Genomic DNA, 17,914 nt, shown 5'->3' on the forward strand with positions numbered 1-17,914 from the left:
CTTAAAAGAATATTTGCACATTCCAAATAAAGCATAGTAATTAAGCCATTTTCTTTAAGCGATAACACTCAACTTGTCATAAGCCACTCCAAAGTAATGGACAATGAGCGTGGTTGGGACAAACTCCTCATGGCTGGTCAGGTACTCACCAATGTCCCACACTATGGTGCTTTCCTTCTGTGTCAACTAAATTTCTAGGCCCATTCAAATAGGGTACCCACGCAGAGGTAAATGTGACTCCTTTGCTCCTTGCACCCTTTTAGTTCTGCTGGAAAAGTTTTTAAATCCCTACCAACCTACCTCTCCAAATATCAACCAAACATAATGCCAAAAAAAAACAACTAACAGGGACCAAATCCTACCCATCTCTCCCACATTAGACACTGGAGGGAAATAAGAGCAGAGGGATGTTTTATCATTATCTTGCTGCTCCTTCATTGTCCAATCACAAGGGGAATGAAATATTCAGGCTGTACTGCCTAACTTTAGTAGAGAAGAGCCAGGTCACCTGTCTGTGCTGCCTGAAAAGATGGGAATATTATGACTGGCTGGACAAAATTACAAATCTTTTAGCAAGAAAAATAGCTCTGATATACTGTATGTAATTAATTTGTGTATTTAGCTTTGCTTCATTCAGCCTTATAGCCAAACCATTGTCAGGGTAAAAACACCTTTATGATTCTATCTAGTTCAGAATGTTTTACATATTAAGATGATTAATGGTTGTTTTTTTTTTCTCTTTATTACAGCTGGACTGTGTGATGGAATGTAAAGAGAACCAGTTCCGCTGCAAGAACAGAGCTTACTGTGTTCCAATCAGGTGGCTGTGCGATGGTGTTCATGACTGCGTGGATGGGAGTGATGAAGATAATTGTGAGAGAGGTTAGATAGTCTATTAAACTCTCTAAATGATCTGCTATCGTGTATCTCATTTGCTCTGTATGCTCTGATAAACCAGTAGCACCACCATTCCCTGCAAATCTGATTAACCGAATGCTCGGAAAGTGCAGAGGAGAACGTCACAATAAGTCTACATCTGTGTTAAAGGATGCTACAAAGCTTATACAGCTTATTTTATTATTATAAAAGAAGTGTCCTAGCCACTTCACCTCTGAAAGATTTATCCCTCCCCCTTCCCGACCAGGCCATTCTTTATGATACCACACTGCGTTACTTTACCTGACAATTGCACGGTCATAATAAAAAAGTATACCTGCGCATATGCTAAATGTATAAATAGGAACTGTGAGAAAAGAAGTCTTAATAAAACTTCCACAAAAAATGATATATCACCAGTGTGTTAATGAAATGAATCACACATATGAAGTCCAACGGTGATATAGGAGAATCTTCCACATGGTAATGACACCATCTATCACCCATAGTGTGATATGACCTTCACCGTAAAACAAAAATGCCTGCTTACCAGCTAAATTGGACCTCTTACATAGAGAGGTCATTAGCGCTTGTGGCTTATACCCAGCCAAAGCCTTTGTTTCTCCAGGAAGGGTGAAGAGATTAGCTAATCCCACTTTGCACGGAATGGTCAACAGATCAGCATGGAAGCACAATTCTGTAATCATTGCGGCCTTTCTCCGAACACATACAACATAAGGTCCAACTCAGGATAGTCCATACAGTGACATTCCCCGAAAAGAGCTTTCTCTTGGTGGTTTTTGATCACCTCGCCGGTTTTTATTTTTTGCGCTAGAAACAAAACATATTTTAAATTTTTTTTATCTCTTTTATTCCTATTACAAGGAATGTAAACATCCCTTGCAATAGAAACAAAGGATGACAGGTTTTATTTATGGAGAAACATATGGGCTAAATGTGAGGGTGTCCTATACTATCTGGTAAGAAAATTATAAGCTGACTCCTGGACCCGAGATCTGATAGAAGGCTGGTTCCCTCTCCCATTCCCTAAGATAATAGGGGACAGATGTAAACTGTGCACTAAGTAACAGCTTGTACATATGTGATTTAGACATAGGGATGATAAATTACCCTGTGGGGCAAATTTGGCACAGGCTAATTTCCTGTCAGAACCCCAAGAGCTAGGGAACCCTGACTCTTTCCTTGGTGGAAACCAAGGATAGATTCCTAGAGGCCTTAAGGGAGACATTTGAGGGGCATATTGACTAAATGCATTTAGGCTATCCCAAATGGCCAAGGAGGCTCCAGTCGGGGAATGTTCAATCTGAAAGTCCTTAGAATCCAGGGACCACCAATGAGGTTCCTTCCTGCCATTCATTTCTCTAACAGGACCCACACTTTACTGGAAGAGTCATGACACCAGTTTAAAATGTATACTAGGGCCATGGCCTTGTAGCAAATGCCAGATCTGGGAGCCCAACTCCTCTGTCTTGTTTTTGTCTGCATAGAAGATTATAGCCCAGTCTGGAATGTCCATCCTTCCACACAAAGGTCATGAAGGCTCTCTGCTTTAGTTTAACCTCTTCCCGCCCACCCTATAGCCGAATGACGGCTATAGAGCAGGTGCTTTCGTCCGGGAGGCCGTCCCTGGACGTCCTCATTTTTACTTCCGCAATGCGCACCGCCGCGGGCGCGCATCGGGGAAGTTCTGTGTTTGCCGTGTCCCCCGGAGACAGGCAAACACAGATCGCTGTAAACAGCCAATCACAGCGACCGTTTACAGCACGATCGGCGTGTTCAATGGGAGATGATCTCATATGTAAACATATGAGATCATCTCTCAGCGCCGCTCTCCCTCCTCACACAGACAGCATGTCAGCGGCCGTAAGTGTGAAAATAAAAAAATAAATAAAAAAAGTGCCATCCGCCCCAGTGCCATCCTCCCCCAGTGCCATGCTCCCCCAGTGCCATGCTCCCCCAGTGCCATACTCCCCCAGTGCCATCCTGCCCCAGTGCCATCCACCCCAGTGCTACCTGCCCCCAGTGCCACCTGTTAGTGCTATCTGTCCCCAGTGCCACCTGTTGTCAGTGTCATTTGTCCCCAGTGCCATCTGTCATCAGTGCCACGTATAAGTGCCATCTGTCATCAGTGCCACATAGTGCCATCTGTCATCAGTGCCACATATTAGTGCCATCTGTCATCAGTGCCACGTATCAGTGCCATCTGTCATCAGTGCCACCTGTCAATGTCACGTGCCATCTGTTGTCAGTGTCACTTGTCATCAATGCCATCTGTCATCAGTGTCACGAGTCATCGGTGCCACGTATCAGTGCCATCTGTCATCGGTGCCACGTATTAGTGCCACGTATTAGTGCCACGTATTAGTGCCATCTGTCAGTGTCACGTGTCATCAGTGCCACGTATAAGTGCCACGTGTCATCAGTGCCATGTATAAGTGCCATCTGTCATCAGTGCCACATATAAGGGTCATCTGTCATCAGTGCCACGTGTCATCAGTGCCACGTATAAGTGTCATCATTGCCACGTATCAGTGCCATCTGTCATCAGTGTCACTTGTCATTGTCCTGGTGCTCCAGGGCCTTCAAAAGTGTAATAGGTAGTCAACAAGTTAGATTTGTAGTTTATTCTCCTAGAACACCTGATGGCGCTCCCTGCATGTTGGGCCTCTCTATGTGGCCAGGCTGTGAAAAAGTCCCACATATGTGGTATTGTAATACTCAGGAGGAGTAGCAGAATTTTTTTGGGGGTATCATTTGTGGTATACACATGCCAAGTGAGAGAAATAACCTATTACAATGACAATTTTGTGGAAAAAAATGAAAAACATTTTGTCACAGAAACAAAGAAATATGCGTTTTTTAAAAAAAATTTCAGTCTTTTTTCATTTATAGCGCAAAAAATAAAAACCCCAGAGGTGATCAAATACCACCAAAAGAAAGCTCTATTTGTGGGGAAAAATGACAAAAAATTCATTAGGGTACAGTGTTGCATGACTGAGTAATTGTCATTCAAAGTGTGAGAGCACCGAAAGCTGGAAATTGGTCTGGGCAGGATGTTTAAGGGCCCAGTAGGCAAGTCGTTAAAGAAGGTCTTTTGGAAGGGTTATCGGTATGGTGTGTAGAATATAAATGATTATAGGTAAAATTGTCATCTTAAGAACATTCACCCTCCCAAACCAGGTCAAGAGATGCCCTTTCCAGAGTTGTAAGTCTGCCTGTTAATAGGGTACCATAATTGAGATCATATAGTAGTCTTGGGTCAGGGGAGATGTTTGTCCCTAAGTAGGGTAGGGAGCCCTTATTCCACACAAAAGGGAATGAATGCTGTAAGGAGGTCACTATGGCAATAGAGACATGGATGGGAAGAAGCTCGGATTTCCTCTAGTTGATTTTAAGGTTATATAGAAAGCCAAATTTATGCAGTTCAGACATCAACACTGGTAAAGATACATGAGGATCAGAAAGGTCAAATAAAAGATTGTCTGCATAAGAAGATAATTTATGTTTTGTGGAGCCAATATGGATCCCAGAGATGTCAGCATTACCCCGGACTGTCCGTAGAAAGGGCTCTAGGGCCATACCAAACAATAAGGGAGATGGAGGCACCCCTGCCTAGTCTCATTGTGTATGCTAAAGTGGTCTGAGGGTGTGAAGAAGGCCAATACCCAACCCAGAATGCATTCACCTAAACCCATCTCTCATAGCACTTTTGTCATATAGACCCAATTTATCCTATCAAAGGCCTTTTCGGCATTCATTGATAGTATTACATAGGGCACACAATCTGGCCCATGTTGGGCCCAGTGAAGAACATTCAGGGCCCAGATAGTATTGTCTCTGGCCTCACGGTCCACCACAAAGCCTGTTTGCTATGGGTGAACTATGGCTGGAACATGGCTCCGAAAGCGAAGAGCTAAAATTTTAGCTAGCAATTGGGTATCGGAGTTTAACAGGGAAATGGGTCTATAGTTACTGCAACTTTGGGGATCCTTCCCCAGTTTTGGCAAGACCTTTACATGAGCTAGTAATAATTCAGGGGGTAGGGGATTAGTGGTATTTATGGAATTGATGTAGCTACATAGAAGAGAAGCCAGAATGGACAAAAAAAATTATATGTTTTCATAAAGCCATCTGGCCCAGGGCTCTTGCTTAAGGGCAAATTAGCCCAGCTGAGCTTAACTCCTCACTGGTTTTTGGGTGCTCAAGACCCTAAAGAACCTGGGAGGGTAAAGTAGGGAACTCAGAGTTTCTAAGGTAGTCCTTTATACTATCAGCATGAGTCAGATCCTCTCCCTTCGGAGAACCAGTAGAGGCATTGTACAGAGCAGCATAAAGCTGTTGAAAATCTTTGGCAATGAAATTTCTGTCTACTACTTGCCTGTCTTGGACTGCCAAGTAATGCACATAGTGTAAAACATGTTGTTTCATAAATTGCCTGGCCAACAGTCTGCCACACTTATTCCCTTGTTCATAAAGACATAAAAACGGTGTGCATAATACCGGAGTTTATCCCTGGCTCTGCAATCCAAACACTGGGAGAGGCTAGATTAATCCTTATTTCTATCCTGATTGGTTCCCTTCAAAAGCAATTATTCCATATATAATTCTCATGGAAAAAAAAAGTTGCATGATCTTCCCTTACATAGGGATAGTGGTTTAAAAATGAAGATGTCAATCCAAAGAGGTTTGTTTATATTACTTAGTCTTATTCTACCTAAAAAGATTTTCCATTGTTTCTTGCAATTTATTTCTTTGTAAAATCGTCACACACAGTGCCACATGTATGTTCCAATCTCCAATCCAAATGCCGTAACAAAAGAAGCAAGACATATTATTATACATAAGACAGAGAAAGAAAAATGTCCCTTTTGTGCGTCTTTGCCATGCACAATAAATTACTCTTGTTGACTGCTTTTGACAGAGTGGAAAATCTACTCAATAGCTTCTAAGTCCTTGTGGAAGAATAACTTAAGACTATCTGTGCCATTGCCCCTAGTTTACCAAAACAAAGAAAGGAACCTTGATCTAATATTAAAAGCAGAGTTAAGAAAAAAGTTAAAGAAAAAACAATAGGAAAATAAATAAATAAACTATGCTCAAGAGATTTAACCTCAATAAACAAAAAAAACAAAAACACATTGGAAGCGTGGAATAAATAATATGTCACAATCCGTTCTCTGGAAATTCTTATTCATTATGAGGAATGACACAACTGCCACTTGGTATGAATATTGCCTTTGGGGCCTCTGTGTGAATTGCAGTACGCATTTGGAAAAGTAAGCTGGCCTTGACATTTAATAGTCTGAGGTTTTCATCTAAAATATAGCTGTTTTAGTAGTAATGATGGTTCTTATTCTTGGACATGGTTATTGTTAGCAATTGAGTGACTGTGTGCTAGAGTGGGTAGTAGTTAACTTGGTGCCTGATTGCCAAGCTTGAAAGAGAGCTAAGAGAATAGGTAAAATGAAAAATCTTTCCATGGGAACATTATTAAAATCAGAATCTGAAAAACAAGTATTTTTGGAGTTAGTTTTGGCGTTACCAAATGTACCTTATTAGTGTCAGCTTTCCCATTTCCCTGTTTCAGTCAAGTCGCAGTCCCCAATATAATGTCAAGCATCAAATGTGACCTTTGTAAAGGACCCTATATGGGCTTGTTGAACCTTCTTGTGCTTTTTTCCTTTAAACAGATTGTTATTGAATATACTTATCATAATGTCAGTTTAAGGCTAAGTGAATGTAAGGCACTATTTTACTGCCCTTTTACAATTGACCAGAATTCAAAAAATGAAGATGTGCCATCATAGGAAACATTTAGAAATGTTAACTGTGCAGTTATACAAGTATAACTAACCCAAGAACAACAAAATGCAATCTTTTGCAGCCTATAGTCCATAGATGTGGTGGCAACATGTGTTCTCTTTTCCAAGGCCAAGAACAAGGCAAATACAGAAAATATTGGTTGATCTTGCCAGAAATACGGTCACTTTCTGTGCGCTGCGCCAAATAATATATTTCTTCCTAGCTATCTTCTGTAAGCCCTATCCCCCCATATAATGGAGCTGAAGAAAGAAGGACATGTTTGTAGTCCATATCTAGGTAGCAGCCTAGGGTGGCAACCATGACTCCCTCTATAGATACAGTGGAGGAGTGACATAGCCACTCAGGGACAGGAAGTGTGTTATTTGATGGATTACCACATGAAAATAAAGCAAAAAAAAGCTTTAAAGGATGCGTTTACTTTTAAAAAAAAGAAAAATATAAATGTACATTTTTTTGCAGGTAAAAAAAAATTTTTTTTTTTTTTGTTTTTTTAGTCTGCAAAGCATTGCACCAGCGATCAGAAGATCACTGGTGCCATGTAGGGCTCCTGCAGATCTGTAATTTTATCTGTGTGCCCATACATCCCGTACGGGCAGACAGATATACTGACAAGAAGAATCAATGAACTACAGTACCATGGCACTCCATAGGTAGCGGATGGATTTTCGGGGCTTGTAGTTCATTCACACACAGAGCTGTGTGAATGAATGATGCTGCCATGTTAGAAACGAATGCAGCCATCATAGCAAGGACTAGTAAGCTATAATATGTTACATCTTTGGTTTTGGGTTTACATACACTTTAAGCAGAATCCTGAAAGTTTTACCTTTTCTTTTGTATTCCTGGTGTGTGGGTATGCCTATGCACTCTTGTACCTACAGCCTCATAGCTGTTAATTAGCAATGTGAGAAGCACTGCTGCCTGTGGCTGCTAGTCTTAGTAGATTTGGAATGAGGTTTGATGACGTTACAACTGTGCGGCCTGTTGGAAAGGAAACTGTGCTGCAAGCAGCTCCCTCCATGTTCACCTCTCCTGCTATTTCTTCAACGTTCTCCAACCAGTCATCAGATTACCAGTTATCAGCGGACATCTCTGACATTAGAAAACAAATCCTTATTCCCCATCCAAGACGACCACCTCTACACAAGGCACAGTAAGTCAGAAATGGGGAAAAGACCAACTGCAGGGAAACCACAGGTTATACTGGTGATTAGTCCTTTGCCCACTGATTGTTTTTCTGGATTATTCCATAGTTTAGGTCCTCTTTAAGGGCTTGTGCACACTGGCATAAAATAATTTGCATTTAGATCCATAATTTAAAAGGATTTGGATGGAGCAGTATTCTGTGGGCCCATGCACACTGGTCTGTATATTGGTCCAAAATGTAAAGCAAGCGGAATCTGCCTGCATCCTAGCACAACAAGAATGCTAGACAGCAGGAGCCCCCTGTGTCCTAGCAACCAAGGAACATGAGCTGCCTGCATCCTAGCAACTAGGAGCAGGAGACATTTGCTCCCTAGCAACCAGGGTATATCTGCGCTATGCATGTCCACTGACATCCCCCACCAACTGATCCAAGCACTTTCAATACTGTTTGTGAGTTTTCTTCTTATCTTCCCAATAAATAGTGCGCCCTCTTTGTTTTTCTTTAATTTTTTACCAACCGATCCAAACCTGTCTGACAAAAACAGACAGATGTTGTCCTATTCCTCATCGGATCAATGGGCATCGAATAAAAATGGACCGGCGGTCTGTTTCCATCCAGTTGCCCCATAGAGGATCAGTGGAGAGATCCCCCACTGAGCAAGCGGATCACAATTAGCAGAGACACGCGTGGGAAAGGGGCCTTAGATATTCAATGGATATGCCTTTTTACTGTTCCTTTGCAACTCAAACCATCCTCTGCAATGGGCAGTGGGTTGATATTTTGTGCCATTGCATCATAGTGAAGAGGCTGTGGAGGCTATCAAGGAGACCTACCTAAATACTTACCCTTTTGCTCACAATTCGAACTTTGTAGATCCGTCAATAAAAGGGCTGATGCAAAATGCTAAGGTCAGCAGCTTAGAGTATTCAATCAGATCTAATTTTAATGCAGTCAAGAGAACTATATAAAATCTGGTTTGGTTGTTGTGTAGTGCTGTACTTTGCACATAGTTATTGCGCTTTGCTGTGCCTCGTTAAATAAGCCCCATGGCATCACCATATTGATATCAGAGCGGCGGCATTTGTTTACAATTATATTGTTCTTGCAGTTGAGTAACATGTTCTATCACGAAGACAAAGCAAGTAAGAGCATTCATGACAAATCATGCACAAATTATATTTTGACTTTTTATAGAACATCTGATTTTATCAGTGTATTATAGCTGTTTTCCAATTACACTTAACATTCATCATTTACAGTATACCAGCTCAATTCTTCTTTGTGAATTGTACTCGTAGTTTGCAGCCATGTCTCATTGTTTTCTGCCGCCACAGGAAATGATAATCCTTGCTATTGTTTCTCTTTATTGAAGGGGAGAATATATGCAGAGCGGATGAATTTCTGTGTAATAATACTCTTTGCAAGCTTCATCTGTGGCTTTGTGATGGTGAAGATGATTGTGGAGATAATTCCGATGAAGTACCTGAAATGTGTGGTATGTACATTCAAACTTTTGTACTATTCCTATGCTGTGCACTGGGTATGACGAAGGCAGGTATTTTTCTGGTTTAAAAAGTGGTACTAATCTCAAAAACAAAAATGTAATAAATTGCAGCTTATCATTCCTTAAAACGGAAGCTGCATTTGTTTTAATTTTTAGGCATTCTTTTGCAATAGTTTTACCTAGTAATTTGGTCAGTAACAAACTTTTTGTCCTAAAGTGTCATTAAACTCAAAAAAAAAAAAAAAGATTCCTTTCCTAATAATTACTATTATTATTATTATTATTTTGTTGTCCTTTAACCACTTCAGCCCCGGAAGATTTTCCTCCTTAATAACCAAGCCATTTTTTGCCATAAGGCACTGCGTTTCTCTAACTGACAATTGCACAGTGCGATGTTGTACCCCAAAAAAATTGATGTCCTTTTTTTCCCACAAATAGAGCTTTCTTTTGGTGGTATTTGAATACCTCTGCGGTTTTTCATTTTTGCACTATAAATAAAAAAAAGAGTGACATTTGTGTAAATGTCACTGGCAGAGAAGGGGTTAACACTAGGGGGCAATCAGGGAGTTAAATTTGTTTCTTTGGGTGTGTTTCTAATTGTAAGGGGATGTGACGGAATAGAGGAGGAGCCAGATCGCTGTTCTTGAGCTTGTAGGAACAGACGATCTGTCTCTCCTCTCCTGACAGAACGAGGATTTGTGTGTTTACAGTTACATACAAACCCCTGTTCTGACTCTCGTGCCCGCAATCACAGGTGGCTGGCAGACATTGTGGCCGCCGGCCACATGCATCGGGACCTCCTCTGTGCCTGTATGGCGATTCGTGGGAATGAGCTGACCTCCCACCATATAATGATATTTTCATTATGCAGCAGCTGGTTGGCAATTGACTAAAGTGTTACTAAACCCACAGCAGTAAAATTAGTCTGTATATGCAGTAAAGCATGCTTGTTATACTCACTGTGGAACCTCCTGTAAGGGGTTAGTCTTCTGTATTGTGCAAAAAGGCTGTTTGATCCTGTCTTCTCTGATCCTCCTTTTATTCCACTATCCTCAATCCCTCCCCTGATATAACACAATCTTGGGGGCAAGCTGCACATGCTCAGTTTGGTGTGTATTGCTAGAGAGTTGTTTTTTCTTGGGAGAGTGCATGTGATCAGCACAGGACCAATCAGTACTATCCAGAGAGAGGCTCAGGGGTCCTGCAGTCTCACAGGACAAACAGGGGAGAATGAAAACTCCTCCTACAAGTTTTAACCAGATACTGATTGAAGTCACAAGACTGCTATATACTGCTGATGAGAAAAGATATTTAGCAGTTTATATTTGTTACAATTATTGCATTTCCATGTTCTGCGTACTGTGGGAGACCAGATATAGTGGATGTAGGGTCCAAGGTTTAGTAACACTTTAAATATTAAATCTTTATTAACAATTGATTTGAGCAATGTATCAGTCACTTACAATTAGAGAAATAAAAGAAGATACCGGCGCCCAGGGGCGTAACTATAGAGGGTGCAGCAGTCGCGACCGCAACCGGGCCCTGTGATGCAGGGGGCCCATGCAGCCCCCTCTACATATGGCCGGCAGCAGCATAGGCAGCTAGGGGTACCAGTGCACCATGCACACAGGTGACTGGAGGTGGAGGGTGACTAGCAGAGCTCCATGCTCGACTATCGCACTGGCTGCTCTTTAGTTGTGCATTCCCCGCATGACCTGTGTCCTCAGCCGGCTCCTCAGAGTACCCCTCTCCTGCTCCATGCATTGCCGCTCAGTCCGATGTCTGTTCTCCCCAGCCAGAGTCCAGCCCCCCCAAGTCCGGCCCACACTACGAGAGCCGGCTCCCCGGAGGACACTGCAGGCTTGTCTGCCAGCCCCCCTCCTCCCCTGTCATACACAGATGATAAAAGGTCTTTCTGTGAGATATGCTGATCGCCGGTCCAGCACACTGGATGGAGCCCAGGCCAACATGGATGAGTGCGCGGCCTACAGCTTGGTCATGGTGAGTGAGAGGACCCCATCCCCCACACACCATTACATACCCCCTCCATCTCCCCCTGGGGACAGGGACCCCTTCTCACTTGGGGACAGGGACCCCCACCTTCCCTGGGGACAGGTACCCCTTCTCACCTGGGGGCAGTAACTTAATCTGCCCTGGAGAAAAGGACCTCATCTCTTCTGGGGACGGGGACCCCATCCTGCCTAGGGACAGTCCCCCAATGGGGCACCTAAAAAAATAAAAATAAAATAATAATAAAAAAAACTACTGATACCAGTGGTGGAACTACAGGGCACACGAAGGTCATACCTGTGACCACGCCCTGGAGTTCCACCACCAGACTCGGAGGGAAGGGCCCTGGCTGGGGTTCAAGGGGGCCCTTCATGGTTTCTTGCATCGGGGCCCTGAAGGTTCTAGTTACGCCACTGCCGGCGCCCAAAATATATATTACATGAAGGTGTGTAGCAGTCAAACAAAACCCTTTAATTAGGGTTAAAAAATATAATAGAATATGGACTGCACTAACTACCAAAAATATCTAAATAATTATGTGTATATATTTTTTTACCACTGTGTTCCAATACGATATATATGTGCAAAACTATAATAATACCATCAGTGCTATTTATCAGAAAATACTTTCCATGCCTGAAACAACCCTCAGATTAATAAGCCTAATTCATGAATAAAAAAAAAATGTATTCATGAACTGTCACTATTATTGGGCTTATTAATCTGAGGGTTGTTTCAGGCATGGAAAGTATTTTCTGATAAATAGCACTGGTGGTATTATTATAGATTTGCACATATGTATCGTATTGGAACACAGTGGTAAAAAATATATACACATGATTATTTAGATATTTTTGGTAGTTAGCGCAGTCCATATTCTATTACAGTCACTTACAATTGCCTGTTTGTGGTGGCATCAATCTTTAGGCTCCCTCTTCTACAGTATGTATGTGAAGGAATTTCTCTAGCTGTGTATAACACTACGGCTGGGAGCGAATAACAGGACCTGTGATGTCGGCTCATCTTTTTTCGGGCCCTCTCCCAGGCTTTGCTTCCAGCTGGGGCATAACAATGGTTCTAGACTTGATTGTAGAGTCTTAGACTCTTATCTATGCCATCTCCAAGCAAAACGGAATTTGGCTGTTATCTGCAGATGGACCTGAGTAAGGATGGTGGATCGGTGTCACAGATTAGTAAATGAAAATAAAGTATCTAAAACTCAAACTTTTTAGTTTTGGATAAGGCAACATTTATAATCCCTGTCTTTTTTTTATTGTCCATGTCCCCAGAGTAGTCTGCAAGGTTGGTCAGTAGCTGGGTCGGTGGAACAGACTGTTAGCTTTAAAAGTATACCAACTGTATAGCAATAAAGAAGTGGGTTGATTACAAGCATAAATGAGAGTTCAGTTTATTGTACTTTTGATGGGCACTGCGAAACCCAAATTACTATGCTATTCAGTTTATCCTCTTTGTATATGTTATTACAAGGCACTTGTGGGTTAGGTTTTGGAAAATCTAGCTAGCCCATGCAACGGTATTCTACTAAATGATGGGAAGCAAAGCTAAAGGCAGAAATCCAAACATAAACCTTCATTTGTAGCCAAATGCTCTCTTTTGTTTGTCATTTTAACATTCTAACCATCTAGAATTGCCATGTTAACGTGCATACAAAAAAAATGAACGCCCCCAAGTCTAGATTTTGCCTGAAGAGTTTCTAAAAGCCTTTGTTATCAGAACCATGTCTACCTGCCTAGTTTGTCCTTTGAGTATATATTTTTTTTAACTAAATGAGAGATATAATTTAACAAATATTTACAATAATACTCCCTATCTGTTTTTGAGGAACCACATAGCTTCATATAATTAAAAGAGAAGTATTGGAATCCATTTTTTTTTGCTGATTCATACTTACCCAACTGGATGCAGCATTAGTCTGATACTGCATCTGTCTCCCACCAGCTCTAATGCTGAGAACCTGTCAGGTCACCTTGAGGCGAGGTGACAGATGCACACCGTAGGGATCAGGAGTGCACCACAAGGTTGTGGACCCTATGGCTGACTGCTGCGGACGGGAGACAGGACCCACCGGGGTTAGAGCATAAGATTCCCTGGGGCGCGGAGTCTAAGAGCCAGCAGGTGTTCACCAGAGCCTCGAGTGGTGAGGATGGACTTGGCTGCAACTGGCTCCAGGTCGCGACCCCCAGGGTCCCCCAGCTCACACCCACAGTAGGCAACAGGAGGATAGGGATGGTGAGGGACAAAGCCAAGGTCGGGGGCACAAGCAGACAAGAATAGTCAGGGGCACGCCAAAAGGTCAGGATCACAGGCAAACAGGGATAGTCAAAGACACGCCAAAGTCGGTAACGGTACACCAGAAGAGCACACAGCAGGTAACAGGAAGCTAAACACACAAAGGAATACACAATGGTTGATCAGCACTGTTAGCTTGCAGCGCACAGGTTAATATAAGGTTCCCTGATAGTGCCTGGGGTGGAGCCATGCTTAGAGGAGAGGTTATAAAAACCACCAGGTGGAAGTGGCTGGCCTCTTTGTCTGAACACATGAGGGGAGGTAAGCAAACAGGAAGATCAGTGCATAAGCATGACAGAACCTAGCGATCAAACACCATTGATTGCTCAGTTCTGAGAGCTCCCTGAGCAGGGAGTCGGTGACTGTCAGTCACCGGTTCTCTGCTGTGTCACCCCCCCCATGCTCCCTGGAGTGCTGGGCTGTGAAGGGGGTGGGAGTGGCCAACAAAGGCTCTCAGCAGCTCGCTGAGAGGCTGAGCCTGTGCCAGTCCAGGCATGTGGGCAGATCCTAACCATATGGTTGCGATCTTGCCCAAGACTGGATTGGCTCTGTGACATCAGCAGACAGCAAACTTCAGCCCACTGTCTGTTTGAAACGGGTCAAAGGAGTGCAGAACAAATTGCACTCCTGTGATCCACAGAAGTACACCCATACAAGCTTTGGCTGTACTTCTCCTTTAATTACCATAAAATCGGTAATGCAGTAATGCTTCACAGTTAAGTTTTGTCACTTGTACACCTTGTGGATCCTGTAAGGTAATGATTTAGGCCAATTGCTGACATGTAGACACACCCTTGTAAATTGTGTATTAAATCAAAGCTATTGGTATGTCAAACAGTATTGGTTCTGGTTATAAAAAACCCAGATCGGTTAGCTTGGAAGGATGAAAACAATTCTAAAATTATGAATTTGGTCATATTTGTCAATTTAGCTTTCAATGATATTATAAGTAAAAGTCCAAATCAAAGTTCAAAGACAGGCAGGTTAAGGATTCATGGCGAAAGATCTCATATTGGCCATAATCTGTAAGTTGTGGTTAAAGATGTGGTAAACTCCGATCAAAACTGTCATTTTATTTCAGAAAAAATGGCCAGGGGTTTGAGTCTCTGTCTGAATTACCTCATCTCCTAACCATGTGCATCAGATTATGACAAGGGTGTCACCAGACCAGTATAAAATCTTCTCAACGGGGACACAAACATCAATAAAAGCAAGAAAAATGTTCTTAGCTTTCCCCACTTTATGCAGAACAGGAAAATAAAAAGTTTTGGAAAAAAAAAAAGTTTTGGTAGGAGTTGGGCTTAATAGCCCATGATGTTGGCATTGGTATTTTACAGGCGAGAGTTGAACAAAACCCATTTTGCACTACATACTGGCTACCTATAATAACCCCCAAAAATGGAGTGGGTGCGTAGCAGTGGAGGCACCGTAAATCGAGAAAATAGAAAGAAAAACAGCTTACTGGTTACCCACAGGAAAAAAGTCTTGATTTACAGAACCAAAGCACCAATGGCCACATAAGGACCATACAATCAAATGTTTTGACTCCTTAATAAAAAGTCTCTGTGCCATCTTGAGATGCCATTGTTGTAATGCTTCAGTAAATAACGCTTTTGTTTTACTAATATATACACCCCAGTGCAACGCTTGGTTCTCAAAACATAAAGAAAATATATTCATATCAAAACCACATGCTTATCAACAGTTCATGGTGAATTTTTGATTAACCATACAATAAAGCACACCATGATCTCGCCATTTGTTCACCAAATGTGTAAAAATACCTTATGTCCTCCACCAGCCACACTCTGAGGCTTACCAAAGGCTCTCCTCATAAAAAGTGAAACAGCGCTTGTTATAATTTTAGGCATAATACAAGTGGGACTCCGTTGCTCACAGTTTTCCTTTCCATCTCCATTCCCTCCACGGTATAAACATAAAAAAAAAGCAACAAACTGCTCCAATAGTGTTAAAACCGAATGGCACTTTTAATGAAAGCTGCTAAAAACACTTACATCAGCACTGTCTATAGCATTTTATATAAAACTACAATTCCCAGAATCTTCATTAATAAAGCATGCATGCTTGATGACGACATGGCTTCCGGCTCCACCCAACATGTGTCCTCATAAATTACATCATCTAGGTCTTTTTTTTTTACTGCAAGTCATTGGTGTACAGGCATATCTCTCCATTGTTTTAAAGTGGACACTACAGTCAGTTGATATCCTGGGTTCTGAGTAATGGGGAATCCTTAAGGCTCCATTCACACCTATGCAGTTTGCTTTTGAGCATTTCTACTGTGCTTTTTGTGGTTTTTACTGCAATTTTGTCATGATTTGTACTTTTTATGCTTTTTTGGGGGTAATTTTGTTGTTAGGCAGATTAAAAAACCCAAAAAAGCAAATAGTGCCAAAATTGCGGTAAAAACCCACTACATGTTGTTCTGCAGCTTCTCCATTGGAGTCTATTGAACCAAAAAAAAAAGCACCACCTTGCTTCTAAAAAAAAGTCCCTGACCCTTTCCAGAAATGCAGAGGAATAAAAATGTAGTGATATGAATGTGTTCAATAGGAACCCATATTAAAAATAGCATCCTGCATTTCTGCAAAAACCATGAAAAAATGCATTGGTATCAACTGAGCCTAAAGGGTAGTCAGTGTCACACCATCGGTTGGTGTTGTAATTGCTATAACAGGCAAATGGAAATCAGAAAAGTAAAGATATCCCACACTTAAATTGTATAAAAATCCAGTCGTTTTGAGTTCAGGTTTTTCAAAGACTTGAAAATGATTGATGCAAGTCATATACTGTATTTTTCTTTATTTTTTTTTATTTTTTTTGTGGATTTTTTTTCCTACCTTTGATCAACAAAACATCATTCAGAAAAATGGAAATTTGCACTCCAGGGAAAGAAATTAGCACAATTATCTTTGATGTTTGCTTTGTAATTTATTTACAAATTATACAGACACGCAACAGTTCACAAAGGCTGATGAAATAAGTGAAAACAATGTGATCTGATTGGATTTGTGATAGAACAATATGGTGGAACAAATGACACAATTAGAATTTCTGGATCCAAATGTTTTTATATTGGATATTAAAATCAGTCAATTGCTCTTGAGGCACAGTTTGTTGTCATCTTTTGTATTTATTTTTTTCAGAATTTCCCAAAAACAGAATCTATTTTACATTGTCAGTCTCTTCTATTGTCTACATAGACTTGATATGTAATGTGTCAAGTTAGTCTACTAACTTGCAAATTTGCTCTGCTGTTCTGGTTGAAGAGTTTCCCAGGCATAGTGCACAGTATAACTGCATAGCTGAATTCTCTACTGCATAACGATGAACAAGATGACAATTACATGCATTTTTACAGTCATTCAAAGACAACATCAATTCTTTCAATCTGCTTTCAATTGTAAAACATGCAAACAGATCAAGGCCAGCCTACCACCAACACTTAACATATTTTCACAATTTAAATGGAAACAATTTCTTTCATCTCTCTGGCTATTTTTTATTTAATTTTTTGCAATCAAAAGCTGGTTGAAAGGAACTGAAATTGCTGGAATGTTGCTATGTTTGGCAAGCATCAGCAGTACACATTTAGATTAAAGCTGAACACTAGTTATAATTTGTATTGCATAGTTTTAGTTGCATAGACAAATATGCACTTAAGTACACGATATTGTCAAAAGTATTGGGGCGCCTGCCTGTATACACAGATGACGTTTTATGGCATCTCTGTCTTAGTTGGTAGGGTCCAATATTGAGTTGGCCCACCCTTTGCAGCTATAACAGCTTCAACTCTTCTGGGAAGGCTGTCCATAAGGTTTAGGAGTGTGTCTATGGGAATGTTTGACCATTCTTCCAGAAACACATTTGTGAGGTCAGGCATTGATGTTTAACGTGAAGGCCTGTCTCCGCTCGAATTCATCCCAACGGTGTTCTATTGGGTTGAGGTAAGGCCATTCATGTTCCTCCACCACAAAAACTTGCTCATCCGTGTCTTTATGGACCTTGCTTTGTGCACTGGTTCAAATCTTTTGGTGGAGGAGGGGATATGTTGTGGGGTTGTTTTTAAGGGGTTGGACTTGGTCCCTTAGTTCCAGTGAAGGAAACTCTTAAGGCGCCAGCACACCAAGATATCTTGGATAACTTCATGCTCCCAATTTTGTGGGTACAGTTTGGGGATGGCTCCTTCCTGTTCCAACATG

General features: G+C 41.5%; 1 protein-coding gene across 1 annotated transcript in view; it reads left to right on the plus strand.

Annotated features, from left to right (window-relative positions):
- Positions 1–17,914, plus strand: part of LRP1B (LDL receptor related protein 1B) — a 2,110,020-nt gene that overhangs the window by 1,906,053 nt on the left and 186,053 nt on the right. Inside the window, exons 71-72 of the mRNA XM_077447755.1 lie at positions 750–882; positions 9,240–9,362. Coding sequence (XP_077303881.1) covers positions 750–882; positions 9,240–9,362 — 256 coding nt within the window. The remainder of the gene's footprint in view (positions 1–749; positions 883–9,239; positions 9,363–17,914) is intronic.

Source organism: Lithobates pipiens, unplaced genomic scaffold, assembly GCF_037356315.1.
Source record: "Lithobates pipiens isolate NorthernLeopardFrog02 unplaced genomic scaffold, aLitPip1_a1.2 Scaffold_22, whole genome shotgun sequence".
In the NCBI taxonomy this organism is placed as follows: Eukaryota; Metazoa; Chordata; class Amphibia; order Anura; family Ranidae; genus Lithobates; species Lithobates pipiens.